General features: G+C 66.2%; 7 protein-coding genes across 7 annotated transcripts; 3 read left to right on the top strand and 4 right to left on the bottom strand.

Annotated features, from left to right (window-relative positions):
- Positions 1 to 6,374: 6,374 nt before the first annotated feature.
- EMIHUDRAFT_442541 (hypothetical protein) lies at positions 6,375 to 8,389 on the bottom strand. Its single transcript, XM_005782806.1, has 6 exons — positions 8,071 to 8,389; positions 7,756 to 7,958; positions 7,579 to 7,669; positions 7,405 to 7,492; positions 7,208 to 7,337; positions 6,375 to 7,156 (listed from the first exon to the last, which is right to left on the bottom strand). The coding sequence occupies exons 1-6, from the start codon at positions 8,293 to 8,295 to the stop codon at positions 6,619 to 6,621; spliced, it is 1,275 nt and encodes a 424-aa protein (XP_005782863.1). The 5' UTR covers positions 8,296 to 8,389; the 3' UTR covers positions 6,375 to 6,618.
- A 269-nt stretch (positions 8,390 to 8,658) lies between these two features.
- Positions 8,659 to 9,898, top strand: EMIHUDRAFT_442540 (hypothetical protein). Its single transcript, XM_005782805.1, has one exon. It carries the CDS (start codon positions 8,787 to 8,789, stop codon positions 9,738 to 9,740), a length of 954 nt encoding a protein of 317 aa, XP_005782862.1. The 5' UTR covers positions 8,659 to 8,786; the 3' UTR covers positions 9,741 to 9,898.
- Positions 9,899 to 9,959: 61 nt separating this feature from the next.
- Positions 9,960 to 11,972, bottom strand: EMIHUDRAFT_456597 (hypothetical protein; the record flags this gene model as incomplete). Its single annotated transcript, XM_005782804.1, has 2 exons — positions 9,960 to 10,307; positions 10,971 to 11,972. 2 exons carry the CDS (start codon positions 11,970 to 11,972, stop codon positions 10,161 to 10,163), a joined length of 1,149 nt encoding a protein of 382 aa, XP_005782861.1. The 3' UTR covers positions 9,960 to 10,160.
- Positions 11,973 to 13,440: 1,468 nt separating this feature from the next.
- EMIHUDRAFT_232962 (hypothetical protein) lies at positions 13,441 to 14,055 on the bottom strand (the record flags this gene model as incomplete). The annotated part of the gene is made up of 1 exon (XM_005782803.1): positions 13,441 to 14,055. One exon carries the CDS (start codon positions 14,053 to 14,055, stop codon positions 13,441 to 13,443), a length of 615 nt encoding a protein of 204 aa, XP_005782860.1.
- A 4,860-nt stretch (positions 14,056 to 18,915) lies between these two features.
- EMIHUDRAFT_232960 (hypothetical protein) lies at positions 18,916 to 20,990 on the top strand (the record flags this gene model as incomplete). Its single annotated transcript, XM_005782802.1, has 6 exons — positions 18,916 to 19,631; positions 19,669 to 19,925; positions 20,078 to 20,398; positions 20,559 to 20,644; positions 20,736 to 20,786; positions 20,973 to 20,990. The coding sequence occupies 6 exons, from the start codon at positions 18,916 to 18,918 to the stop codon at positions 20,988 to 20,990; spliced, it is 1,449 nt and encodes a 482-aa protein (XP_005782859.1).
- A 3,424-nt stretch (positions 20,991 to 24,414) lies between these two features.
- EMIHUDRAFT_442539 (hypothetical protein) lies at positions 24,415 to 25,925 on the top strand. Its single transcript, XM_005782801.1, has 2 exons — positions 24,415 to 25,230; positions 25,333 to 25,925. Exons 1-2 carry the CDS (start codon positions 24,436 to 24,438, stop codon positions 25,561 to 25,563), a joined length of 1,026 nt encoding a protein of 341 aa, XP_005782858.1. The 5' UTR covers positions 24,415 to 24,435; the 3' UTR covers positions 25,564 to 25,925.
- A 794-nt stretch (positions 25,926 to 26,719) lies between these two features.
- Positions 26,720 to 27,392, bottom strand: EMIHUDRAFT_442537 (hypothetical protein; the record flags this gene model as incomplete). The annotated part of the gene is made up of 1 exon (XM_005782800.1): positions 26,720 to 27,392. A coding segment is annotated over one exon (295 nt), but the record flags the coding sequence as incomplete, so codon positions are not given.
- Positions 27,393 to 27,493: the final 101 nt, after the last annotated feature.

Here is a 27,493-nt window from a genome sequence, read left to right as displayed (position 1 = left end):
CGGCAGTGCAAGTGGACCAGTCACGACCCTAGTGGGAGCCCCCTGGTGCGTGTGGTGTTGTGAGGAATGAGGTCATGTCTCAGGAGGAGAAGACGATAGAGGCAGAGGACGAGGGAGGTTGGCCATGAGGTCAACGGCCTCACATCACGCCCGCCTCCCGCGCCCACGCCTGGAGGTCCAGCAGCCGGGGGACAAGCCCCAGTTGCGTGGGCACGATCCCTATCACGCGCTCGAGCAAGTCGAGCCGCAGCAGCGGCGGCTTCCCCTCCCCGTCGAGGCCAAGGATTGCTTCAAGTTGTGACATCTGACCGAGCACGCCGCCGGCGCGGCGCGAGGCATCGCCGACCGCGGCGGGAGCGGCCGCCGCGCCACCGACGCTACTGCAGGCGCCGCCGGCATGGCTCGAGCAGGGCGGCCCCCTCTCTCCCGCGGAAGCACTCACGCCCAGCGTGGCGTCCGCGAGAGGCGGCCCTCTCGCTGCCGGGTCGGCGGCAGCGGGCAGCGCCATCGCCATCTCGCCCCAGCCGCAAGCCTCGCCGTGCCGACGCGTCGCCGTCGCCGTCGGCCCGTCCAGCGAGGTCGGTGCGAGAGTGGGCCGCCCGCTTACAGAGGGATCGGGCCTCGGCGGCGCATGCGGGGCCGCGCTCTTTTCAACACCCGCCGCACCCGCCGCCGCCTCTGCTCCGCCGCCGCCGCCCGCTGTGCGCGCCTCGCCCGCGCGCGCCCAGCTGTCGTAGGGCGCTAGCATCACCTCGGATCGCGCTCGCCGCACCTGCGCCTCCGTCCCCATCAGGCTGACGAGCCGCGACTCGTCGCCCCAGCCGGGGGGGGGGCCCTCCTTGTCTAGGATGAAGATGTGCGCCCCGGTGCGCCTGCACAAGTCCCGGTACGCCGAGCCGCCCGCCCCGATGAGTCTGCCGATGTGCTCGTGCGGGTAGCGCAAGTCGACTCGCTTGCCGCCGAGCGCAGCGACCTCGGCCATCCTGCGCCCCATTGCCTGCGCGGAGACCGACCAGTCCGGGAAGCCGGCGAGGAGCTGCCCCTCCGGCAGTGCCCTCTGTTGCCGCTGCTGCGGCGGTGGCGACGACGCCGCGCCGCGCTGCGCCTGCGCCTTAACTGCAGGCCGCCCCGCCACCGTCCAGCCGCCTCCGCCCTCGCGCTCCGCCCTCGCAGCCGCCTCAACCTCGGCGACGGCCGCCTCGCGCCGTCGCCTCAACGCCTCGCCCGCAGGCGCGGCGCGGCCCTGAGACCGCATCTGCCGCACCTGCTCCCGCACCTTTGCGTCTGCAGCCGCCGCGCGCCTCGCCTCCTCCTCGGCCGCCGCCTCCTCGGCCGCCTGCAGCCTCCGCAGCGCCTCTTGCTCCGCCTCGGCTCGCGCCTCCTCCTCACGCGCCTTGGCCTCCGCCCGCCGCCGTGCCGACGCAACCTCCTCGTCCTCACTGTCGTCACTGTCGTCGTCGCTCTCCCGAGAGGCATCGCTCTCATCGCTCTCGCCGCTGGCGCTGGAGTCCTCGCCCGACTCCGCGCTGGAGTCGGCGGCGAGCGCAGCAAACCCGCCCCCGCGCCGCGCTGGCTGTGCAGCCGGCGCAGCCGCCTTTGAGGGAGCCGCCGGGGCCGCGCCCTTCCTCCGCCCTCCCTTGCCTCGCTGCTGGCTCGCCTTGGCGGCGCGGCCGCCCTTCCTCTCCGCCGCCTCCCGCTGGACCGCCTCCTCCTGCCGGATCAGCTCCTCGGCGAGTGCGTCCGCCCTGGCCGCCGCCGCGTCCGACTCGGAGGTGAGGAAAGCTCGCACCGCCGTCCGCAGCTCCTCCCTTCCGTCGAGCAGGCCCTGCAGCAGCCCCAGCGCGCGGAGCTGCTCGAGCGCGGCGCGAGCCGCCGCCTGATCGCCCAGCTCCAGACTGCTCTCGAGGTGCCCGAGCAGCGGCTTTGCGCGCGCGCTGCCGGGCAGCAGGCTCTGCGGCATCGCCAGCACCGCGGCAAAGTCGTCGCGCGCCTCTTGAAAGGTTTCGCGCGCTTTGCGCAGCAGCTGGCCCGCCGCCTCAGACACGCTCATCTCCGAGTCCTGCGCCATCATGCTGCCCATCACCTTGGCCGTGACCGACTGCAGCAGGAAGGCCTGCCCTCGCAGCAGCCGGATCTGCGCGCCGCAGCCCGGCTGGCTCGGCGGGCACTCTCCGATGGCTTCGTCGTAGAGCTGGACCGCCTCGGGCAGCTCCTCGAGCATCGACTCGAACACCTCCACCTCGTCGCGATCGCGGTTGACGATCCTCGCGGCGCGAGACGCCTTCTCGGCACACGCCGCCACGGCCTTGATGTCCGCGCTGGGGTCGGAGGTTGCTGCGCGGCCCGGGCGGAACTCGGCGAGCAAGCTGAGCCGCCGGCTTCGATCTCTTCCGCCGGGGATCTGCGCAATGTCGTCGACGGAGAGCCTCCACTGCCCGAGAGAAGCGTACGCCATTGCGCGCACGCTGCGGATCCAGCTCGAGCCTGCCTTGCGCAGACCGCCCAAGCTCTCTCCCAGTGGCGTCGCCAGCGCGGTGGTGGCGTCGCGCACGGCGCGCTCCCAGTGGCCGCACTCCAGGTTGGCCTGCGCGCGCATGGCGTACACGAAGGGCGGCGCCTGCGTGTCCGGATCTAGCTCCTGCGCCAGATCGCAGAGCTCGAGCGCGCGCCGAAAGTCGCCCGCAGCCACCGCGCCGGCGAGCTGCTCGTACGCCCCTTCTGCCGTCTCCACCTCGGGAGGGTCGCTGCTCAGCTCATTCAGGTAGCAGTCGACCGACTCGTTGTTTGGCGGCAGCATCACCGCGACCGAGTCTTCCGGGTCCTCTTCGGCGGCCGGCCCCACCACCCTCCCTCGCGCGCCGGGCATCAGCCGGTCGCCGTTGTCGAACGTCTCGGGCGGGCCGACGTAGTACACCTCGTCTCCCACCACGTAGTCGCCAGGAAGAACGGGCGGCGGGTCTCCGCTCAGGCTGTCGATGTGGCACTCGACGATGCCTCCCACCGTTGCCTTTGGGCTCTGGACAAAGTGGAGCTTGATCATGAACGGCGATTCGGACAGACCCGCTACCTCGCCCCACGCGCCGTGGTCGAGGCGGCCCCCGCTCTTGAAGGTGCGGCTCGGCCCGGTGTAGAAGAGCCGGTCCCCAGCGCAGTGGCCGCCGGGGAGCGGCGGCGGCTTGGAGGAGGAGAGGAGGCTCAGGCGGCAGTCGATCGGCTTCTGGCTCCACGGGAAGAGCACCGCAACACTGTGGTCGGGCACGCCGAGGAGTGCTGCTTGCTTGGACGCCTTAGATGTGGACGCGGGCCCTGCGATCTCGCCACGAGCGCCGTGCTCGACGCGGCCGCCGCGAAACGCTTTGGAGACGCCCTGGTAGTACACAACGTCTCCGAGCCGGTAGCCGCCCGGCAGCGCGCCGCCGGCCGAGGACGAGGAGGAGGACTGGCTGCCAAAGACGAAAACTGGCTGTTTGCCCATGTCTCGCAGATTGCGGTGTGCGTGGCCGGTGCACGGCGCGTGGTGCGTCGAGCAAGGCGCTCGGTCCACAGCGGGCAAAGATCGCGGTGTGGCGTGGCCGGTGCACGGCGCGTGCACCACGGCGTCGAGCAAGGCTCTCGGTCCACAGCGGGCAATTCTTACGCGTAAATAAACAAATACTTACAAATACCAAATTCCAAATCGCAAACATAGAAACCTAAACACAGGCGGCGACGTGGCATACGAGCTCGTCGGAGAAGGAGGCGGGCACAAGTTCCAAGGACGCACGCGAGACGCAGCACCACAGACAGAGCGATGACGATGATGAATCAGCGCGTGAACGCCAACTCGCCGGCACAGGCCGTGAAGAGCCGCGCACGCGGGCCGACGATTACGCAGCTGCGTGCCAAGCAGGCCGCTCTTGTGGCCGCATCCGAGCTCGCGGCTTCGAGTAATGCCGAGGCGAGTGTGGTAAGGCACTCGCCCGTTGACGAAGCCAAGCGGTGGGCAAGCGGCAAAGGCCGCAAAGTGGGCTTCGCAAAAGCACGTGCCACCTTCCGTGGCGGCGGCACGGGAAGCGGCGACGGCGGCGAAGCACGACTCGCTCATCAAGAAGGCTCGCTGGCGCGGTACCGAGCAAATTGCCCGGGAGACTCCGGCGGGCTCTGTGTCCGTAGTGACGATGCCGCACCGCAAGGACTTCGCCTCCGACAAGGAGCACCAAGTGAAGTTTAACCTGTGGCTGAAGACGGACGGCTTCAAAGGCAAGGTGCGCAACGGGGCGGTGAGGGAGCCAGAGCACCTCTCTCGGTCGGGCTTACGCGTGTGTGGATCCCTGTAGGAGCGGCAGCAGCGGGTGGCCGCGCAGTACGAGAAGCGCGTGCTGACCATGGACGCGTGGGGCCAAAAGCAGGGCTACCCGCCGTTCTGCGAGGTGGTGACCCAGGAGGACGGCTTGGCCAACCTGCAGCTCATTGTTGACAAGGTGCGCGGCAAGGAGGTGCCGCGAGTGCCGGCGGTGTCCGCTTTCATCGAGTTCTGCGTGGGCATGATGACCGGCGAGGTGGAGAAGGGCGGCTGCCGAGAGCTCCGAGCTGATCCTCAGCTGTATGCCACGGCGGCATACGGGCTCTCGCAGGCGGAGATGTTCATGCCGCTCGAGAAGAAGGGCACGTTCGGGTGGGGGCCGTACAAGGACGCGCCGTACAAGCTGCAGAGCATCCAGCAGTACGCGACGGCGCTGCGCATTTGGCTGAAGGAGGAGCTGCGCCGGTGGCCAGACGCAGGTGTGGCCAACCCGATGTACGACGGGTGGGTTGCCTCTGTGATGAACTACGTGCAGAAAGAGCTGCCTTTTGCGCGCATGGAGGAGCGGCTGCCGCCTGCGCTGACAACTGGCGTCTTCAACGAGGTGATCAACCACATCGACCCAACGTCACAGGACGAGATGTCGACGGCACTGTACCTCCAGGCGGGCTCGATCCATGGCGATCGGGCGCACGACTGGTACCTCAGCGATCGGGAAAACCTGCGCAGGCTGGCTCCGACCGTCGAGGACCCGGACCAGAAGCACGGCGTCATGATCTCGCACGAGTCGACGAAAAACAACAAGCTGCGCGAGGAGCGGCACAAGGGGCTCGCGTGTCCGTCATGGTGCGAGCAGGAGGTGGCGTTCACGGCGGCTGGAATAAATAAAAACGGACACCTCTACTGTGAGATGGGTAAAAAGGAACAGGTCCCCGCCCTTGAATAAATAAAACGGGCACACCAAACAAGGGGTGGGAGAAGGACAGGGTCCCCACCTGCGCGAGCAGGATCTTGTAAGGACGATCAGGGACACAGGGGAACGGGAGCGGGGCATCGGACATCCCAAGCTAGGGCTGGGTCGAGGACAGACACGTCCCCACCTTTGCAGGATTTTGCAAAAGCGAGGGGGGAGGGCGCATCGCCGCGCGGAGAGGGCTGGGCACAGGGCACAGGGATCTCTCTCGCAATAAATAAAACGGACACCTCTACTAGGAGATGGGTAAAAAGGAACAGGTCCCCGCCCTGCGGTCTTTGTGCAGGGTTCTCTTTGTGAGGAAGGCGTGGGAGAGGCGGACGCGAACAACCGCCGGCGGGCGGCGAAGCAAGGGGCGCGCCAAGGAGGAGCGCGAGGAGCGCGCGGAGCTAATAAATAAATAAAACGGACATCCCAAGCTAGGGCTGGGTCGAGGACAGACACGTCCCCACCTTTGCAGGATTTTGCAAAAGCGAGGGGGGAGGGCGCATCGCCGCGCGGAGAGGGCTGGGCACAGGGCACAGGGAAATAAATAAAACGGACACCTCTACTAGGAGATGGGTAAAAAGGAACAGGCAGGTCCCCGCCCTGCGGTCTTTGTGCAGGGTTCTTTGTGGGTGTGGTCGGCGACTAGCCGGGGTCGTCCTCCCGATGGGGGACTAGCACTAGCCGTCTTCCACATGGTCCCTCGGGTCCCTGCTGCTCCTAATCTCGTCGTACATCCTCCTGCTGATCTCAGCAACATCCTGCTCCCTCCCTCGTCTCGCCCTGCGCGTCTGCTCCGCCTCCCCGTCGTCTGCCCTGCGTCGTCTGGTGACGGGTCCTCCGTAGTCGGTCGAGGTCGCCGCCCTCCTCGTGCCTCTTCCCAACGTTTCCTCGGCGGCCGATGCCGTCTGCTCCGACTCCGCCGTCCCCGGGTCTGCCCTGCCCTCGTCTGCGCTAGCTTCTGTTTCGTCATCACTGATGTCCGTCCTCTTCTTTCTCCTCTTCTTGTATGCTTTATGTACATCGTTCGCGTCGATTCCTTTTCGCGTGAGCACCAGCCTGAAGCCCGCCCAGCAGCTGAACCGCTCCCTAAGTCGAAGGAGCATCATCAGTCTCACCCACTTCGCTCGTAAGAAGTTAAGAATTTTTTTGGTTATCCAAGTACGTGACGCTCGTCTTGACCAATTAGCACTTTACATTCTCACATCAACAACAACCTCTCTGATGCTCTCTCGCCACTGCACTCTTCTCTCCCCCCTCGGCTCAGCGGTCCACCGGAGACGAGCTCGAGTCGAAGAAGGGAACGTTAACATCGGATGGACCGCCGAGCGCCGTGCCGTCCACCGCGCTGCCTTCGCGCGCCATCACGACCCCCTCCTCACGCCGCCTGCCTCGCCGCGCCTCGCGCCTGCTCCAGCTCGCGGTCGCTGCGCATCAGGTCCGACTCGGTGTACAGCGTCCACGTGAAGAAGGAGGCGAAGCCGACGATGTGCCCGCCGAGCCAGAGAGGCGCGAAGGTCTCGACCCACTGCAGCAGCCGGCCGGAGGGGTACAGGGCGAGCGCGAGTGCAAAGTAGAGGCGGAACTTCTCCTCGACCGTGTCGGTCGCCTTGTTCCACTTGTTGTACGCCGTCACCACGCCGCCCACGAGCAGGATGGGCACGAAGCAGGTCACCAGCGAGGTGCGCGCCACGTTTTGGACGAGGGCGGCGCGGTCGAGCCGCTGGCGGACCGACTCGAAGAGCCCCCACGCCGCGCCGCCCCCCGCGGTGTGCAGGTAGAGCAGCACGCCCGACTCGATGAGGGAGGAGCGGGCCGCGTGCAGGGGCTGGGCCCGCGCCTCCGCCTCTGCGGCCGCGTACTCGGCCACGAGGGCCCGCTCCGCCGCGGGCAGCCGGGCGAGCTCGGCGGGCGGCCTAGCTCGCGCGAGAGACACTTCCTAGACACTTCCTAGACACTTCCTAGACCATGTCGGCGGGCGGCCTAGCTCGCGCGCCGCAGCAGTGAGCAGAGAGGGGTGGGCCCTCCCTCGGGCGGGGGCGGGAGGGCGCGCCTCGCTGCGATCGCCGCCGCGAGCCTCCCCAGCGCAACCTCCACCTGCACGCAGACGAGAGGGGCGCGTGGCGGCGTGTGCTTGCGGAGCCTGGCGGCGGTGCGGCGGCACACGCCTTCTTCCGCCGGACCGCCTGCGAGGAGGCCTGCGCGGCGTGGAGCGCCCCGACGGCGCCCTCTGCTGCGAGGAGAGGGACCGCCTGCGGGGCAGAGGTCGGGGGCTGGGAGCGAGATGGCTCTCCTCTGCTGGTGGCCCTCCTCGGCTGCGAGGGCAGGGCCGTCTCGCCTCGGGGAGGGCCGCCATCGAGCAGAGGGCGGCGGCGAAGGTCTTGCGCAGGTAGAGCGCCGCGTCCGGGTCGGCGACAGCGCGAACCAGCCTGCGGCGAGGAGCGGACGAGGGCGCTGGAGGTGAGCAGCGGCGGCGGCGGCAGGTGCGGGTGCGGGTGCGGGTTAGCGGACGTGCCTCGCGTGCTCTCCGCGCTCGAGCAAGAGGAGGGCGGCGGGCGGCGAGGCGCAGATGTACTCGACCACCTTGGCCGCGTGGTTGCGCGCCGTCTGCGACGCGTTCGGCTCCGCGCCGAGGGCGATGTCGATGAGCCTGCCGGAGAGGCCTGCCGACTGGGCGAGGGCGAGCTTGAGCGAGTCGTTGAGCGGCGCGCCGCGCGCCTGTGGCGAGCGGAGCGGGTGTGGGCGGGATGGGCCGGCGGCACGACCGCGCGAGGGGCGTGCTGCGCGTCACTCTGTGCCGGGCGGAGAGCAAGAGAGGGAGGGAGCGCACCACCCTCTCGAGGCGCTCCGTCAGCCGCTCCTGCGGCGTGTCGGGCGAGAGCAGCGGCGCCTCAAACTCCTCCAGGTGGAACAGGATCTGCACGCCCTCGTCGCCCTGCGAGAAGAAGGCAGCCACGTTGAGGCTCACGGCAGTCCACATCGCTATCGGGATGCCGTGCCGCTGCATCACGCCGGCGGACGGCTCGCCGCCCGCCGCCGCCTCCGCCGCCTGCATGCCGTGACGAGCTGCGGCGCCGGAGGACAACCGGCGAGCGCATGTCCGCGTCGCGAGGCGGCGGCAGGCTGTCGGGAGGCGCAGGCGGCGCGAACGACAGAGCATTTTCCGACAGCAAAGAGAAACCATGGAAAATCACTCTGAATTACATGACCACACGTGTGGTGGCGGCGTGTCCTCCCATCCCTCCCTGGCGTCTGTTTTCTTTATTTTCACATGACAAGCGATCCAGGAAAGAGAAAACGCGGCCCTTTCTGCGAAGAGGGCCGCAGAAACAGAAACAACTTTTGGATTTTGTAAAAGAAAAAGCCTGGTCTCGCGCAAATCACACCTCGCTCAAGCTCGCCCTCGCCCAGTCGGCAGGCCTCTCCGGCAGGCTCATCGACATCGCCCTCGGCGCGGAGCCGAACGCGTCGCAGACGGCGCGCAACCACGCGGCCAAGGTGGTCGAGTACACCAGCGCCTCGCCGCCCCCAAGCCAGCAAGTGCACATGTGCGTCTCGCTCCACCTCTCGCTCCTCTCCATCGTGCGGCCGCTGGTCCGCACGCCGGCCACGTCGCTCCTCCGCGATCGCGAGAGGAGTCCGCAAACGTCCCTGCAGCTGGCGGAGGCGCTGGTGCCGTTGCGCCGGCCGGCGCCGGCGCACTGGCGCGACCGCGACATCTCTTGGTCCAATCCACAGGGATCCGTCCTCACGCAGGTCCACGACGACGTATGGCTCGCCGAGCGGCCCTTCTTCCCGCGCCTGCCCGGGCTCCAGGGCACCGACGTCGGCGGCAAGATGGCGGTGGTGCGGCTTCCCGACGGCACGCTGTGGGTGCACTCGCCCGTGGAGCTCGACCCGGCGCTGCGCGATGCGCTGGCCGCCCTCGGGCCAGTACGCCACGTGGTGACGCCCAACACGGAGCATCAGAAATACGCGTCCGACTGGCTGCGCGAGTACCCGGAGGCGACCGGCTACTCGTGCCCGGGGCTGCGCGAGTCCAAGCCGGAGGTCGGCTGGCATCGGTCGCTCTCGTCGCTCCTCGACGCCCCGAGTGGCCTCACCTCGGCGAGCGCCCCTGCTGAGTGGTGCAGCGCCATCGAGCTTTGCTGGGTCGAGGACAGAGTGCCACTCACGCGCCGCCTGCCCTTCTTCAACGAAGTTGTCTTCTTCCACCGGCCCTCCCGCTCGCTCATGTGTGCGGACCTGTGGTGGAACTACCCCGACTACGCCGACGCCGACGCCGACTTCCAGGTGCCGCGCTCCACCCGCCTCTGGAAGTGGGGGATGGACGTGGTCTACAAGCCAGTGTACAATAGGCTGATGAAAACAGACTCGTGGGAAGAGAGCTATCGCGTCATCGCGGGGTGGGAGTTTGAGACCATCCTGCCGTGCCACGGGGAGCCGGTGGCGGAAGATGCCAAGAAGGTGTTGGCATCACACTTGGCCATGGCAGGGTAGATCTCTGGAGGCGTGGACAACATGGACTCGACCTTCCGCGGTGCTCGTTCTTTTTTCCCTTCGTCTTTCATCCCGCTCGCTGCGTCCGCCCCCGCGGACACGGGAGACGCGTGGGTTTGAGTAGAAGTGTTTTGTGACGTGTGGTGGACATGGAACATATTAGTAGCAGGACGTACACGGCCACGCGCGCGAGAGAATGCGAGAGCTCATTTATCATTTCCTTGCCGCGCGCTCTACCAAAACGACCAGTAACCAGACATGAGACATGACACACAAGTATATACGGTCTAGGCCGGTGCGGTGAGACACAAAACGCAAGTAGTCGCACGGGCCACGGCCGTATACTGTACTCCGCTGTTCTCCGCCACGCAGAATTCGCGCGCGGAGAGTGGGTGTGCGCGCGTTGGTGCCGATTCGCGGTCATGCCGGCGGCCCCTTGCGCTTGCGCTCGGCAGCGGCGGCCCACTGGAAGAAGCGGCAGTTGCTCTCCTTGTCGCCGCGGTGCCCCTCGGCGCGCGCGCAGCTGTAGAACGTCTTTCCCTGCGTCGGCCCCGCCTTCTTGACGACCTGCACGCGGCACTTCTCGCCGTGGTGGCAGCGCGGCACCTTGTCGGACATCCGCTGCATCACCTGCTGCCACGCCTCCCGCTGCGCCGCGCCGCCTCCGCCCGCGCCGCCTCCGCCCGCGCCGCCTCCGCCCGCGCCGCCGCGAGGAGGTGCCACCTCCCGCAGCTGCTCCCAGGCGCGCGAGTCCTCCGCCACGGCTCGAGCGCTCAGCGCCGTCTCCGCCGCGCCAGCGCGCGCCTCCGCCGCCCGCCCGCTCGCCCTCTGACGCCCGCGCTCATCGCCGCCACGCTCGCTGCCGCCGAAGAAGCGGCGCAAATCTTGACGCGGCGGGGCCGCGGGCGACGGTGCGGCGGCGGGCTGCGCCGGCGGCGCGGCGGGCTGCGCCGGCGCGGTGGCGGGCGGCGGCGGCTGCGAGACGAGGAAGCCGCTGAGCACACTCTGCCCTCCGAGCCGAGACCGGCTGCTCAGCGGCAGCTGCGGCGGCGGCGAGCGCTGCTCGAGTCCGGAGAGGAGGAGGCGGAGGGGGAGGTGGTCGGATCCCTCGAGCTCGACGATCTCGCACGCGTGCAGGGACAGGGGCGGCGCGGCGGCCGAGCAGTCCGAGAAGAGAGAGAGGTCGAAGGAGGGGCCGCCCCGCCGCGAAGGAGGGGCGGTGGCGCCGACCGACGCGTGTGCAGAGCTGCCGTCAGCCAGCCCCGAGCCAGCCTGCCCCGAGCCAGCCTGCCCCGAGCCAGCCTGTCCCGAGGAGGGGAGGAGCGGAGGCGGCGCGAGGAGGGCGAGGTCGATGCGCGAGCCGTAGTTGTGCCGGTCGGCGCCGGAAGCGACGTGGAAGCAGCTGTACGCCCCGCCGCGGGCCGGGTGGAGGGCTCGGAACGCGTCTGCGAAGAAGGGCCGCGGCGGCCCCAGCAGCGCCTGCAGCCACAGCCGCGAGGCGGACGGCGGCGGAGGCGCTTGCAGCAGCTCCGCCTCGCGAGCAGAGTCGAGGCGCGAGGGCGAGATGTTCATGTCGCCGATGAGGAGGACGCGCAGCCCCGCCGCCGCGAGGTCGCGGCAGCGCAGCTCGAGTGCGCGCAGGAAGCTCGCCTTGAAGGCGCGCCTCCGCTCCGACTCTTCCGGGTCGGACGCCGTGTTGGCAGGCGCGTACACGTTGAGCAGGGCGAGGTCGGCATGGACGGTGATGACGCACCGGCCCTCCGAGTCGATCTGCCGCAGCTCCTCCTCGCTCGACTCGGCGACGAGGCTCGCGCGGTGCCCGATGGACGAGTCGAGCACGCCCGTCACGCCCTCCGCGGCGAGCCGCGGCCGACAGCCAGTGCGGCAAAACGTGGCAACGCCGGCGTAGCGACCGCCCGACGTGCGCGGCTCGCGTGCGCGGCAGAGAGAAAAGTAGGAGTCCCACCCGTCCACGAGCGCCAGATGCCGCTCCATCTCGCGCAGCTTCACCTCCTGAAAGCAGACAATGTCGGCGTCGAGAGCCGCGAGCAGAGTGGCGAGCGAGCCAAAGCTCTGACGCCGCGAGATGCCGTGCACGTCCGGCGCATCGAACGAGGCCGCGGTGCTCGACGCGAGCGTCGCGAGGCCGCGCAGCCCAATGTTCCAGGAGACGACTCGCAGCGGATGGCTGGGTTCCGAGCCCCGATGGCAGCAGGGCTGAGCAGCGGCCATTTCTCGTCGTGAGAAATAAGACTTCCCGCAGATCTGAGACCGTTACGGAAAAGCATGCGCGACGCTGCCTCTTTGCACCGCTCGCTCGCGGCTGCGGGAGACATGGCCGCCGATGCGGCTCGCACTCGCTCGGCGGGCCTCCGTCCCACAGCCGCCCGGGCGTGCCACGGGTCTGCCTGGCGCTGCGCTGCTCGCACGCTGCACTGCACAAAGCTGCGACAACAAGGGGAGGCTCCTGAGCTTGAGCGTTGAGCAGTGCAGCTGCGGGCGCTCGTGGGCGGCTGTGCAGTGGTGAGAGTGCCTGATTGGAGGCGAGCTGGTGCTGCGCCAGGGTGCGCAGCATGCGCTCTTGCTCTGTGCTGAGGCATGCTGGCTGGCGCCCAACACAATGCCCTGGATGCATTGCTCCACGCCGTGCTGGCTGGTGCAGTACTGCCAGTGCGCCGACTGGCGCGCAGGGTGCGCGTCGCCGCGCGTGGCACGGGTGGCTCGAGAGGCGCGGCTGTCGTTCAACCCCGCGGCGCATGTGCGCCGCGGAAGCTGCTCGACAGGCTGCGGGCATCGCTGCGGCAGAAAGCGCCCGCCCTCTGCTTTGCTTTCGCCCGCGTTTTACGACAACTTTCGGTTTATCATAGCCGCCGAACTTTACCTCGCTGTTTCTTTATAGGCGTCTCGCAGCTGCGTATTCTCGTATTATCTTCGAGTAGTTGCGTGGGGGCGGTACGTATTCCCGTATCACGTATCACTAGCTCCGAGTAGAGGGGGCGTCCTTGCAGTTAAGGGGAAACCTGGTACGCGGGGCTAACCCTCGGAGAGTTTTCTTTAGCTCCGAGTAGAGGGGGCGTTCCGCCGCTAGGGGACACCCAAAGCGCAGAACTAACCCTCGGAGACCCATGTTTACTTTAAGGCCCTTGCCCTGCGAATGCGCCCCCCCCCCCCTAGCTAGGGGTCAGGGCTCTCTAGCCCGTAGCCCGATGCCGATCATCCGGCCCGCTGGATGCGCTTCTCAGCTCACCGGCCCTGGATGTGAGGTTGCCGACTGCACTCCAAGTGCTCCAAGTGCCCACGCGGCTGAAAGAACGGCAGCTTTCGACCCGGCCCAAAACGAACGTCGTGTAGCCCTCCTTTTGGTATAACAAAAAACGAACGCTTGGGAGGAGGTGGCGCCGGATGGCGACAGCGGTCAGCCGTGCACTCTCAAGGCAGCCATGCACTGTCCCCCGCTTCCGCGCAGATCTGACACACGGTCTAAGGGTAACATACTTCCTTGCTGTAGCTGTAATGTGGCGGCTGCATTGTTTCTGCCTCTTTTCTTTCTGAATATACAAACATGTCAGCTGACCCAAACAATGGCACAAAGAATGCACAAAGGCGTCAAAAATCGTGTGGGAACAGAGGGTAAGCAGTACAAGGCAAGCCAACTGAAGTGTACACTGTATGAGAGTGAACATGCCGAAATCACTGCCCGCTACGGGGCCAACACGGCTCCGCCCTGCTGGGCCGTCTCGACGATGTCGCGGCCCCTCGCCCGCACTCGCCCCTCGTTGGACAACAGCGAGAGCCACGTCTTGTGCAGCAGCGACATGGCGGTGATGACGAGGATGCGGCTGTGGGGAGGGACAAAGGCAAAGTTGAGGCTGCAGGCCGGCAGCCAAAAGGCGACCGTGCCCGATGCGGCCGTGACCCACTCCTCTGAGAGCTGACGTCCTGCCTCTGCCAGCGTCTGCCCCTTGAGCAGCCCGGTCGTCAGGTAGAAGCTCGGCACCACGATGAAGGCGCCATTCCCAAACACGTCGACGGCCGCCTTGATCAGCGGCGCGTTCCCAAACCAGCGATCGTAGAGCATGTAAAAGTGCCGGCACGGCCCGCCGTAGAAGGCCGTGCCCCATATCACGAGCGCGCGCCAGCGCTGCCAGTCAAAGGAAAAGGGCCGCCCGTCCGGCGGGCTGGAGTGATGGGAGATGAGCTGCGCCGTCGCGTCCGAGGCGCCGAGCACGGAGCACGCTGTCGCCGACGCCACCTTGTGCGGGTGCGCGTCGGACAGGCGGGCATAGGTGGATCCAAGCGAGCGCGGTCCGCGCATCGCCCGCTGCAGCGCTTCAGCGAGGCGGCCGCCGCGAGGCAGGGCGGCGCGGGCCGCGGGCCACTGCATCGGGGCACCACAACCACAACCACCGCCACCGCCACCGCCACGGGGGGTTGGGCGGGTCGCAGCCTCTTGGATTGTGGACGGTCCAGGAAGGGGTCCGAGGGGTACGGCGGATGCGAAACCAAAGAAGACGCCGAACGCTTTCTTTTTTCGTGCTGGGCCTAGAGAGCAGAGATCCTCGGACGATGACGTTGCGAGCGGCACTGCGAGCACGCTGCATGGCTCGCACTCGGTCGATGGACGATGTGAGGCGAGCATCTTGCGAGAGTCACACACGACAAGAAGAACACGACACATACGACACGACAGGGCAGACACAGACATAACAAACAAAGGCACACACACTGCGCTCCCCTCAGCGGGCAGGGAAACGCGAGCCCGACGGAGTCCGGTGGCGGGGGCCCCCGCAGCCAGCCCCTGCACTGACAAGGGGTCATGGGTTTTGGTGCTAAGCCGCCGCCGCCGCTCGCTCTCGAATTGCGTCGCGCTGCTGCCCGTTCCCGGAGCGCAGAGCGCGATTTTGGTGGCCAGGGCCTTGCCTGAAGGGGGGCGGGGCAGGGGGGAGAATTGAGGACGTCACCGAGCGGGTGGGGCTGCCGGGAAGGTGGTGGGCGGGCGTGGATGCACCTCAAGTACGAGCGAGTGGCGGGAAGACCGCCCGCTACTCCGGCGGGAGAGTGCTCCCCCGCCGCCCCCTGGGTCACCCCGAGTGACCTCGCAGCCCACGCCGTGAGACACTGCTGTCAGGGGAATTGTTGGGGGCGTGCAAAAGCAGGTGCAAAGCCGCGATGCCTTCTCCATGTCGTGCTCCGCTGGTAGCACGGCTCGTGCTTTGATTCTCGCAGGCCGATGAGGTGAAGCAATGGCAAACACCAGGAAAGAGTGCGCCAATGCCCGCTGCGGCGCCTTGCCGGCGAAGCCCCCCAAAGCGTCCGCCGGAGGTGCAATCAATGACGGCTGGCCGGGTGGTCAAGAAGCCAGTCGCTAAAGTTGTTGAAGCCATGGCACACTTGGGGTAGTCTCGCAGTCTTCCCCACAGGCGCGCCTTGTCGGAAGAAAAATAGAACCCGTATAGAAAACCGCCGAAATTCGCAAAATGTCTAGTCCGAACGCCCGCCACATGACGCCCACCGCCGCCGCGTCGGTCGGCGCGCGCCGACGCCGACCATCACCACCGACCGACAGCTCGCACGGCCGTGCGGTGAGCAAAAATTGGGTCGCTGCGCGCCTGCCCGATGCTCTGCGACGTCTGGACGCTCGCCAGAAACGCCAGGAAGCTTGCCTTCCACCCCTGGGCCCGAGGGCGAACGGCAGTGGTCGGCAGCCTCTGCGTCGCTCCGATCGGCTCCTCGACCTCATCGCCTGCGACGAGCCAGCATGGCTCGTCGCTCGACGGCAGCCCGCTCAGTATGCTCTTGGCATTCTGTACAGCCTCGCCAGTTGGGGCAGACGTATTTTGAGAAATATGACAGGCTTGTTCGGAAGGAGAAATTTCCGGAAATTTACCATACCCGTGACAAGATCCTACTATTCATATACGAGTACTGTTCCCAATCATACTGTGCTCACTCAGCCCACGCGGCGCTCGTTGATGCGGAGCATTAAGGCCGTCTGGATGATATCTGCCAAGGTCTCCATTTGTTGGTCGCCGAACATTGACTTGAGCATGGAGAACACACGCTCCGCCGCGAAGCCGAGCTGCACGACGCGCCCTTGGAACTTGAGCACCTTGTGCTGGATCTTGTCGTTGACTTTGATGCCTTCCAGCGCTTCCTCGGTTCGCACTGGCGAGGCAGGCGCAGACTGGATGGTTGTCTCCTCCTGCGGTGCGGAATCGCCGGCAGCGGCACCTTGCAGGGTGGCGAGGTACTCCGTGTCCATGTCGTCGTCGCTCATTGCTTTCGAAGGTTGAGATTGGCGTGGGTTTTGGTGGCAAGGTTGACGCGAATGACACTGACGCCTGAATGACACTGACGCCCGATGACCTGCTTGACCGGTGACCGATGACCGCTGACCGCTGACCGATGACCAGCGTCAGCCTCTCCGCGGAGGCGCACCATCACTGCCGCGCGGGCCTGCCGGCTCAAGCAAGGCACGGCAGGCCCGCACGGTGCCTGGTCCAACATGGGTGTCCAACATGGGCGAAACGGAAAGGGGCGAAACTTGAGGGCGAAGAAATTTCTCGCAAATTTGCCGTGGTGGGGCACGAAATAAAGACGAAATAAATGAAAGAAATATCCTTACGCTGGGCAGGAAATCTACGTTTGCCCCAACTCGCCAGGCTCTCTGAGACGGCCTGCAGGGCCGGCGCGGACCGCCTCGGGCGCGATGGCCCTCCTCAGTACCTACCTCTTCGATGCCTGTCGGCTCTCCAATCTCGTCGCCGGCGGCAGGCCCGCATGGCGCGCTGCTCGACGGCAGCCTGCTCAGTACGCCTTGGACAGTGACTTCTGCCTCGCTGCTCTTACTGCAGCCGCCTCCGGGGCCGGCGCCAGCCGCCTCGCTTCGCCAGTGCTGTCTACGCCGGCGACACGCGTGTCGGCTCGCCGCCCGCGTCGCCCGCGGCGGGCCCGCATGGCGCGCCGCTCGTCGGGAGCGTTCCCAGCAGGCTGTGCAGGGCAGTCTGCCTCACTCAGGGCGCCGCCGCCGCTGCGCGGGGCCGCCGGCGCTGCTGCCGTGAACACTGCCACCGTGTACATCACCATCGCCTCTCTTCGTCGCCGATCTCGCCGACGCCGCTCGCCGCTCGCCGCCGCCCTGCCCTGCCCCGCCCAGCCCTCGCACAAACAAACCAACACACACACACATAGTTACACACACACATACAGACACACAAAACACACCCTGCCCCAACCTCGAGCGCCCCGCGCCCTCCCGCCCCACGCCCTGCGCCTCACGCCTCGCGTCCCACGCACGCCCCGCGCCCCGCGCCCCACGCCCCTCACCTCGCGCCTCACGCCTCCCTCCCCACCCTCTCAGGCATTTCTCCCCCCCTGCTGCTCGCCGACTCCTCCTCCCCCCGCATGACCGACGACTACCCGTCCTTCGGCAACTCCTCCCTCTTCGGCGCCAACGTCTGCTACCGGGGGACCGTCGCCCTCGGGCGTACTGGCTTGATCCCAGCGGCACACGTCTACGAGGGGGGGCTCCGAAAGGTCGGCATGCCTGGCATGTCGGGCGACTAGGCAGGTCATTGACCTCCCCCCCGCTTGTCCACCCGGCGTGAGGGGCGGGAGCGCAGCCATTCCAGCGGCCGGGAAAGTTTCTGAACGGCCGTGCATGCGCCTGCATGCCGGCTTACTAAGAAGGTCCCTCGCTCCCGCCCCTCTCCCGGAAGACGCGCGCCGGCCCGGGTGACTCGCTTGCGAGGTAGATCCCGTTCCAGCCAGAGGCCGCGTGACCACCACGGGGACGGCTGGTTGAAGGAGGAGAGGTCATCCGGATGTGGGCGGGACGCCCCCGGGCACCTGGTTGCTCTCCTCTTCCAGAGTCCCTCCCGACGGGGACCGGTCTTGGGCCATTCCAAAACGGCCAGGCCGCTCGCTTAAGGCTGATTGGCTAGACGAGCGGCCTACCTCCAACGGGGCGGTCTGGATCACGGGGGATGACATCCTGCCTCCCGGCACGCCGGGAGGAGGTGGTTGCTCCGCCGCCGGACCGCCCTCTCCACCACCCTCGCCCAGGGATCTACAACGCTGTCTTAAGGTCCGACAGGTTCGGCACCGGGCACCGCCTCGGTATACAAAATGCGCCTGCCGGCGGACCCTCACAGATAAGCTGTGGTCCGCTCCCAGTCTGGGCGTGGTCGAGACCGAGGTGTCGAACTGAGAGCCACTCCTGGATGCTGCCTCCGGCCACCGCTCGACTACCCACGCACATGGCCGGTCCTGTGGCTTGCCTGGGCTTGCTCAGAAGCATCAATTCGCGCACACCTTCGCTCTCTGGCTCCCGCGAGTGCGTTTAGGCCACTCAAGCAGGCGACGCCGAGCACCCGCAGCGCATCTCGCCGGGGCGCCACCAATCGACCCGACTGATTGGCAGCATCAAAGCCGACCCCATGACGGTCCTTTAGCCCACGAGATAGGCAGATGCGCCCTGATCTCGGTCCACAAGACGGCCAACGCCATGTCCGGCACCTGCTGGCTGCTTCACGGGGATGCCACCCCGGACACATGCTGCAGCCCCGAGTGGATGTATTGGTCGTTTGTGGGTCCCACAAGACTACTCTAGTAGGGGCCGGGCGCTGGAGCGTCGGCGGTACACCTGTGTTCAGATGTTGCACGGGTGAAATGGCTCCTCGTACAGGGTAGGAGGCAGGTGGTGGGTTTGAGTGTCGTGAGTGCTTGCAGCCGCGAGTGCAGCACCGTTTGTGACTCCCATGGATACAGTTGGGTGGGCCACGGTCCTGGGGTGGCGGTCCGGTGCGCCACAACAGCCTCCCCGGCTGACCCCCATCCAGTTCGACACCTCCATCCCGACCGTGGAACCCCAACTTCAACCGGTCATATCTCGGGCGGACTGGCACCTCAGGAGCTCATCCTGGGCGGTTTTGGGGAGTCTTGGGGGTGTGCTTGAAGGTGGTAAACAGAGTTTTGCACCGCAGCTTAACCGAGGGGCGTGCTGAGCACCGTGAAAACAGCGGACCACAATATTTACTCGAGTATCACAGATCACACAGAACCGGGCGGCATATTCCGTTTCTGCCGCGCTCTCCTACCCCAAGTGCTCTCTCGCCTGGCAAGCGTCGCCACCGAGTGTCCGCACACGGGACAGCTCTGGAGCCGCCTCGCCACCATGTCCACCACCCGCACCGCGCTGCTCGACAGCCAAGACGACAACGCGGAGACGGACGCGACCGCGCCTGGCGACGCCGCGCCGGCCGAGGCGCCGCCAAAGTTCACGCTGCGCGGCGAGGCGTGGACGATGTTCATGCTCGGCTGGCCCATGGTGGTGAGCTTCGTGTGCCGGATCGGCATGGCCTCCACAGACACCGCCTTTGTCGGCCACCTCACCAACGCGACGACCGGCGTCTTCTTTGACCGCCCGTACAGCGGGGAGGAGTACCTCGCCGCGGCGTCGCTCTCCGACATGGTGGTCAACATCCTGATCGTGCCTCCGCTCGCCTTCAACCAGGTGCTCAACGCGCTGGTCGGGCAGGCGCTCGGTTCGGACAACAAGAAGATGGCCGGCACGTGGCTGCAGCTCTCCGTCTTCTTCCTCACGACGAGCTACCTGCCCTTCATGCTGATCCAGTACCTCTTCACCGCCGACGTGCTCAAGCTGCTCGGCTTCAACCACGACATCTGCGAGCTCGCCGGCGTGTACGCGCGCTGGAACCTCTTCTGGCCCATCCCGAACGGCATCTACCAGTGCATGCGCTTCTACTTCCAGGCGCAGGGCATGCCGCGCCCCGCGATGTGGAACAACCTCGCCTTTGTCCTCGTCAACGCGCTCCTCAACTGGACCTTCGTCTTCGGAGGGCCGCTCCAGTACGCCTGCGGCTGGACAGGGTTCGGATTCATCGGCGCAGCGACGTCTCTCCGGCAGGCGCCTGGAAGCACGCCCGAGCCTTCTCAAGACCATGCCTGTAGGCGCAGCGATGTCCATCTCGGCGTCGCGCTGCCTGCAGCCCCTCACGTACTGGCTGTACATGTTTGTCTACCGCCGCGCGCACCTCGAGACCTGGCCCGGCCTCTCGTCGGCCTTCCTGCGACCGGACCGCGTCCGCCGCTTCCTGGCGCAGGCGCTGCCCCTCATCGGCACGCTCCTCTTCCAACCGCCTGGACGCGTCCTTGCGCACGTCCGTGACATGTCCGTGACACGTCCCGCAGGCACGCTCATTTTCCAGTCCGTCTCGGGGCAGGTCACCACGCTGCTCATCGCGCAGCTCGGCGCCCTCGCCACTTCCGCCTCGCCCGCCGTGAAGCTTCCCCGAACCTTCGGAGCCTTCCCGCAGGCACCCTCGCCATCTCCGCTTCGTCCGCCGTCTCGGCGGCGACGCAGGTGGCCTCGTCCGGCCTCTCCGCCGCTTTCACCGCCGTCGCCGCCGTTCGCATCGGCTTCCACCTCGGCCGCGGAGACGTGCGCGCCTCAAAGGCGGCGATGTGGATCGTCGTCGGCACGAGCGTCGGCACGAGCCTGCTCACCGTCGCTGTGCTCTGGCCGTTGCGCGCGCAGCTCTGCGAGCTCGTCACTTCGGACAGCGAGGTCGTGCCCGTCGCTTCGATGCTGGTCGCCGCCGCCTTTGTCGCCGCCGGCTTGCCGCAGCCGAGCATCGGTTTGGTCGGAACCTCCCATGAACTTGCTCGGGACCCTCCCCATAGGTCTGTCGCAGCTGGTGAGCATCGGCACGTCGGGCGTCCTCTCAGGCCAGGGCCGCACCCCTTCTGATGGCGCCGCTGAACCTTCTTCCGAACCCTCTCTTGACCTTCCTACAGGTCAGGGCCGAACGTTCGTGACGACGCTGCTCTCGTTTGGCTTCGAGCTGCCGACCTCGATCGGCGGCACCGCCCTGCTCGTCTACGTCGCAAAGCTGCGCGGCAAGGAGGGGCTGCTCGCGGCAACGCCGGAGCCTTCTCGCCCCTTCTCTGAACCCTCTCGGAAGCTGCCTGCAGGAGGGGCTGCTAGCGATCACGTGGGCGGGCGGCGGCTTCTCGCTCGTCGAGGTGGGCGTCGTCGCGCTCATCATCCTCTGCGGCGACTGGAGGCGCTTCGCGGCCGACGCAAAGGCGCGGCAGGAGGCCGACAGCCAGCCGCCCGCCGCGGCCGACGCGGAGGGGGGCGACGGCGGCGAGAGCGGCGGCGCGGCGGCGGGGGAAGGGACACCCGCCGACGGCGCAGCCGAGGCGCAGGACCAGGGCTCGAGATGAAGGGAGAGGGGCGTTGGGGAGCTCCGCGCGGTTCCGACTTCCGTGGAGATATTTTAGGCGCGGGGTGTAGAGTTTGAAGGTGGGAGAAGAGCCGCCCATATGTCAGCCGATCGTGCAGTGAGATCCGATCTGGCAGATGCATCATGCGCATGGCGGGCACAGATGCTGTGACGGGCCGGTTCAGACATCAGAGAATAATAGTTAATACGTCTTCCTGCGTATGCAACATTCTGATATACTGATCGTCTCCCACGCTCCACCTCGCGTGAGCCGTGAGCGCGTCACGGCAAAAAGAGTTTTTAATTAAAGTATGTCGCTACGTAACTCGTGAGAAATTCTACAAAAAAGCTGCCGGTTTCACAGCACACACACACTGCTCAGTGGTCAGAGTGGACAAAAGAGAGAGAGGTCTCTCTCTCTCTCTCTCTCTCTCTCTCTCTCTCTCTCTCTCTCTCTCTCTCTCTCTCTCTCTCTCTCTCTCTCTCTCTCAGTGGACACCGCTGGACAGGTGAAATGGGGTGATTTGCAACCCCTGCCTAGATGAGTACAGCTAAACAGTACCCGGTAAGTATAAAAGTTTTGGCCAAAACCCCCCACAATGGCTGACCCCGGGGCATGGCCTCTCTGGGTTTGAGCTAAGGCGGCCTCCTCCGGGTCCGCAACTCGCACGGCGGGTCCACGTCCAAGCGAGCATCCTCGGCCCGCGCTTCTCCTTTCGCAGGGCGCGACCGAGGAGGTGATCCGCTGTGCACCAATCTGTGCTTTTTGTCGACAATCGCTTGCTCTCTGTGCACGCTGCACCTGCAACGCCAGGGGCTGTGCTTTGAGAATGCCTCGCAGCACCGCTGCGCCAGTGGATTGAGCCGCTGCGCGACCTCCATTGGTGCGGTGCGGAGGCAGGGCGGCTCCGCGCATGCATATCATTCTGGCGAGCGGCCGCCGCGCTTTTCTGACTGACGTTTCATCGTCGAATTGCTTCATCGTCGAATTGCCCGAATGGTAAAATGCAACTTTGGCATTCGGTAAAAGTTAGCCGAATGGTTTTGGGGGGGGAAACCAAAGGGGAAGGTTGGCTTCCACGAGCTAAAGGTCAACATCCTCTCCGGCTACGATCTGGTCCTCACGGGGTGGTAGGACCCGTCTCCTCCAGATCGAGACGGACGGACTTCATGAACGGCCGAGCAATATCTCTTCATTAATATTATTAATTGATGCTTTTTGCACGGCTGAGCCCCCCCTCCCTCCCCCGCGCCCAGTCCCTGCCCTCTCCCGCCACGCGCTCCGTCCGAGCCCTCTCCCCTCTTGCACAACAGGAATTTTGACAATTAATCAGATGGGCTTGCCCATCCCGGAGTGGTTCGATCCCACACAAACCCGATAGCAACTGACGGCGTCGGCGAGGGCCAGCAGTATACGACGACGACGGCATCTCACACCCCGCGCTGGCCAGCGCCATCAGCCCCTCACGGCCCGGCCCAACCTTCCCTTCCCCACCCTCGCCTCCAGTGCCTCCAAATCAAGCCGTCGCACCTCTCTTCTTCAGCGAATGCAGCGGCAGCACCACGTCAGAAGCCGGGCCGACTGGCGGACCTGCATGCCCAGCCATGCCCCCCACTCCCCACCCGCTTGGATTGATCAGCTGACAGCTCCACCAGCTCCACCACCGTGTGTCGTGTCATGAAGCATGATAGATAGACATAGAAAGCATGAACCATCGAAAGGTCTGGTCTCCAAAAAGAGCTGTAGCGGGCTGCGCGCGCCCGCGCCCCGCCCCTTTTGCGCAGCAACACCTTAAATGTCATGGCCCTCCAAATTCGGGTCGGAGCGTAGCGGAGTGGGCCCCGAGTTTGTGAAAAGGGCTAGGGTTGCCTAACGTTAATTTGGGGCCTAACAGTTGCGCTATTGTTGGCTAAAATCCTCAACGTTGTTCAAGTGTTCACCCCAGCCCATGCTGTTACTGTTTGTTACTGTTGTTACTGTTGTTCAGCGGCCAGCAAGCAGAAAATGGCAAAAACCCCGGGTAAAACCCGAAAATACCTGGGATTTTCCGGGTATTTTCGGGTATTACCCGCACTGGACACTAGAGATCGTCGTGGCTCACTGCCAGGCCTTCCTTACTGTTGTTCAGTCGGCCTAACGTTAGCTACTGTTGTTGGGGGGCCCCACTGTTGTTCTGTTGTTACTGTTAACACTAGCAACACTGTTCAGCTCTTAACGTTAGGCAACCCTAAAAAGGGCGACAGAGGCTTGCGTCCTAGCCTCCACGACAACGCCTCCCCGGCGCAGAGGGGCCCCCGGAGGGATGCTCAACCGCGCCATGCGACAGCCCGTCGGCGCTGCATCGTGTATTGCTGCACAATTGACCACCTGCATAGCTCGCGGCCTTAGTATCAAGCATTCAGTGACGACCTGATCGTGCGGCCAGTAGGAAGGTGTCCTTCCAGCGCGTGCACGCTTCTGACGCAATGCGCGTCACAAACTGCCTCGGATCGGCTGCTGGCACTCTCGAGGCTATGCCTACACAGCCTCGCGCGCATGGGCAGTCAAGAGGGATCATGCACCTTCTCACGACAGCGCCGGTGCCTCTCTCTTGGACCGGCAAACGTGGTGGTCTCGTGTCACCGATGTGGGACCAGTGCGGCATCGCGCCATCGACAGCTCTGAACTGCGCCTCACCACTGACCGGGAAGGCCGCCAAGTGGGCCAGCACAGGTCACACATTGTGGCAGCAGTCAGCAGTGCATGTCTGATAGCTAGAGCAGCAGCATCAGGGTCGCAGGGTCGGATCGTGTCAAGCCTCTCGCCCGGCCGGCCGCGTGCAGACGTCGGCCTGTCTGCTGATTTTTGGCCGTGATCAGTCGGCGGTCAGTACGACCGATCAGGTCGGAGTTTTCTGATGGTTGAAGGGTCTATCTGTATGTACTCCTCGAGATCTCTCCAAATCTGCCCTCTGTTAGACCGGGTTAGATCGGGAAGTTGGTAGTATGAGCGAGTATGAGCGCCGGGGCCCCGTTTCCGCACTGCTGCACGGCGCACGGTGCCTCCGGGGGCCCCCGCCTCCCCCCAGAGGGAACACATTATCGGAAGAAAGAAAGAAAGAAGACAGACAAACCCAAAACGAGGGATGGGGGCGCGGGCGGAGGAGAGGGTCCACACCTGCACGAGCAGGATTTTGGAAGGACGATCAGGGGCACAGGTGGGGCTCTCCTGCTCCACATTGTGTGTGTGTGTGTGTGTGTGTGTGTGTGTGTGTGTGTGTGTGTGTGTGTGTGTGTGTGTGTGTGCTCGCTCGCTCGCTCGAACGCGCGCGCGCGCGAGCGCGAGCAAGAGCGCGCGGGCGCTGCCCGCGGCGCTGCTAGAGTTGCCCATCTCTCTTCATATCGGGGGGCCGGGCGGGTTTTTCTCTTGCTGTTCCTTTGCGAGCGCGCCAGCGGCGGATTCGGCGATGCTCCCAGCCTCGCTGTGCGCCGCTGGCCTCCTCCTCGTCGGCGCTGGACTATCTCAGCCCTTCTACCTCTTCATCGCCGCAAATCCGTGGGCTCAGCTGGTCGTCGTTGGCGTGGCCCTCATCACGGCTGGCCTGATGTCAGCACTACGGGAGGAGGGCCTCGCGGCGCTCCTTCCCACGCCGCTGCGGCTCTGCCTCTACGAGTCGCCCTTCGCGCTCGGACTCCATGTCCGCAATGCGGCCCGCTCGCTGCAGCCGGGACAGATCTCGCTCCAGCCAGACCCGCTTGTATCGCAGCTTGCGCGAGTCGCCGCCCTTTGCTGCCTAGACCTCGAGGATGCGCTCGTGCGCGAGATCGTCTCCTCGCTCGACGCCGACTTTCGCGAGGCTGCCTTCAACCCGTGCGCTCGCTCCCTCCACCCGACCCTCCTCAGCGTCGTGCTCGGCCGCCGCGGGCTGGCTCAGCTTGCCGCGATCGAGCGCGAGAAGCTTCGCCGTGGCCCGCAGAGCCCGGTGCCACCGGCGGCAGCCGGGGGTGACGGCGACCCTCCGGTGCTCCGGCGGCGCGACACCAAGGGCATCGCGCGCGAGGTGTTGCGGCTGCACGGCAAGAGCAGCGGGAAGAGCCCTCTCAGCCCGGGCGCTGCCGACGAGTCCGACGCCGCGTCTGCCGCCGGAGACCTGGACAAGTCGTCGGGCAGCGGCGCCATCGGCGACCTCGCCCTCGCGTGGAAGATCGTCTCCCTCCACCTCGTCGTCCCGCTCTGGAGGGCTAGCGTCGCCCGCGCCAGAGTGCGCCGCAGCCGCAGCCCTCGCCAGCCCCCTCGCTCCCCTCCCAGAGAGGAGTTGACCCTCCCCCTCCCCCCTCCCAGAGACGCCTCCGCCGCCTCGCAGGCGTCGGCTCCGTGGAGGCTCGTCGTGGCGACCTGGACGGCGCTCGCGCAGAGCTGGCTCGTCCTGGCGGCTTCGGCCGCCTATGCGTGGCTGATGGCGTGGGTGCGGCAACCGCCCGCGCGCAAGGCGGCCGGCGGCGAGAACGGGGAGAAGGGCTCGGAGGCCGCGAACGCGCCTCGGCGCGGCCGCAGGCAGAGCCTCTTCGGTCGGCGGCAGAGCCTGGAGGCGTGAGGCTGTGCTTGCGCGCGGGGAGGAGGCACGGGGTTCCCTCTTTGTGCATGGGTGCGCTACGACGCTTGTGAGTTGCGACTCTTGATGAGCCTTGTGCCTGTAGTTGCCAGTTCGCATCCGCTCTCATCGCTCTCGGAGTTGACGGTTGTACGGTGTCGCTCCCCGAGTCCTGTGGTCTCTGCTGGTCTGTCTCTGTGTCTCTAGTCTGTCTGTGGTCCAACGTCTCAAGAGTTGAGCTGCCTCTCCGCGGATCTCCGTGCGTGACTTTGATTGTTTTTGTCCGGGGAGCGGGGGCGGGGGGGCGCGCGGGGGGTTCGTGGTACGTAAAGCCGTAGGTGGTTGCCGCTCCGTTTCTAAAAAAACCTCGGACATTTTACGAACTCCTTGGCGACGTGCGCGTCGCGTCGCCAAGGCTCTGCGACCTCGGTCGTACAATCGGCGACCTCGGTCGCACAACCGGCCGGATGCGCGGGTTTTCAGCCAGGTTCCCGCGCACCGGCCACGAACTCGACTCGCACAGCAAAAAAATCCGGACCACGAAGCGCCGCCCGCGCGCCCATTGACCCCCCAATCAGCCCTCTTGCTGTCCCTCAATCCCCACCCGCCAGATGTACTGCCCTCGCCCACCCAATACTCCCACCCTCCTGACCCGGACAGTCCAGGTACAGGAAAAGCGGGGAGCGGGGCCCGATCCAAGGAGCACCCCGTCGGCCCGGGAGGGCTGTGAATTTCGGCGCGAGCGGAAGGCTGCCTGCAGACGCTCAGCCCCCGGCTGAGCTGCCGAATCCTCCCGGCTAATCCCCTGACCTGCCGCCTGAAACGGGACGACATTACACCACCTCACACACACTCCCCCCTCAGGGCTAAGCAGTGCGCAAGTCCACCCGAACTCTAGGCGAGGCGTCGACCACTCCTTCGGAATAGCTCTGTCAGTGGCTGCACTAGACGCCCAGAGATGGCGCGCGGCGCGGGCGGATGACTGCGGAAGAGAAAATGCGGAGAGGCTAGCTCGCAGGTAGATGTGCTCAGCCAAGGGTAGGGGATGAGGGGAATGTGTCAGTGTGGGGGGTGCACCAACCGCAGAGCGTTGTGTTTTGCCTTTAAGACTTGAACAGTTTTTTTTTTGCCGCTCCGTTTCTCTGTTCTGGCCTTTTCTCCGTGTTTACTTCGAGTTTTGTGTCCGGCAGAGAAGACACAGACGCCCCAAAACACGCCTCGACCTCGTCACGCGGCAAGTGCTACAGGCTCGGCACTCCGGCGGAGCGTGTCGCTCTGAACCAGCAACACCGTCTGCGTCTCCTCGATCCTCGATGCGCGTCGCTCCAACAGCACCTCACGGATCATCACATCGCCTCCGGCCCGCTCGGCGACGGAGCTCCCGAGCCGGTCGCGTTGAGCGGCTCTCTGTGCCCGCGGTGCACCCCCTCCACGGCGCCCGCTTCCGGCGCCCGCCACGGTCCCGCCCGCGAGGCTCGCTCCACGCGTCTACCGGCGCATCACAGCCCAGCCTGCGTGCGGTAGTGGTCGGTCAGCCTCACCTTACCGCCCTGCGGCCGGCGGAAGCCGCCCGCCGCCGCGCCGCCCGCCGGCATGCCCGCGGGAGGACAGCCTCCGTGCGGGCCTGCCCCCTTGGAGAGGCAGGCCCCCGGGGGCCCTCCTCCTGCGCCGGGGTGGTGGGGGGCGGGCGGGGCAGGGCCGCCCGTCCTCGGGCTGCCGCCCACCCCCCCTCCCACCCCCCCTCCCATCCCCATTCCCATCCCTCCGGTGGGGGGCGGCGGCGGCGCGGCGCGCAGCTCCTCCTGCCGCTTCTCCTCCGCCTAGACAGGGACGTGTCCGAGACATGTCACCGACGGGGGTCCTCGACGGCTCCGCCGCCGCCTCCTCCGTCCGGAGCCATCTTTCTTGGAGCCAGTCCGACGGCTGCTCAACT

The sequence above is a fragment of the Emiliania huxleyi genome (genome assembly GCF_000372725.1).
Source record: "Emiliania huxleyi CCMP1516 chromosome Unknown EMIHUscaffold_186, whole genome shotgun sequence".
NCBI lineage: Eukaryota > Haptophyta > Isochrysidales > Noelaerhabdaceae > Emiliania > Emiliania huxleyi.
The sequence above is the reverse complement of the archived record's forward strand: the minus strand, read 5'-3'. Positions and strand labels throughout refer to the sequence as shown.

What these genes read in the sequence shown, in the direction of transcription:
- EMIHUDRAFT_442541 (XM_005782806.1), bottom strand. Translation starts at nt 8,295, where the DNA reads ATGCAGGCGGCGGAGGCGGCGGCGGGCGGCGAGCCGTCCGCCGGCGTG. An exon ending in CGGAGCGCCTCGAGAGGGTG is followed by an intron (nt 7,959 to 8,070) that starts GTGCGCTCCCTC and finishes CGCTCGCCACAG; the next exon opens with GCGCGCGGCGCGCCGCTCAA. An exon ending in CGATGGCGGCCCTCCCCGAG is followed by an intron (nt 7,493 to 7,578) that starts GCGAGACGGCCC and finishes TCTGCCCCGCAG; the next exon opens with GCGGTCCCTCTCCTCGCAGC.
- EMIHUDRAFT_442540 (XM_005782805.1), top strand. Translation starts at nt 8,787, where the DNA reads ATGTGCGTCTCGCTCCACCTCTCGCTCCTCTCCATCGTGCGGCCGCTG.
- EMIHUDRAFT_442539 (XM_005782801.1), top strand. Translation starts at nt 24,436, where the DNA reads ATGCTCCCAGCCTCGCTGTGCGCCGCTGGCCTCCTCCTCGTCGGCGCT. An exon ending in CTAGCGTCGCCCGCGCCAGA is followed by an intron (nt 25,231 to 25,332) that starts GTGCGCCGCAGC and finishes GCCGCCTCGCAG; the next exon opens with GCGTCGGCTCCGTGGAGGCT.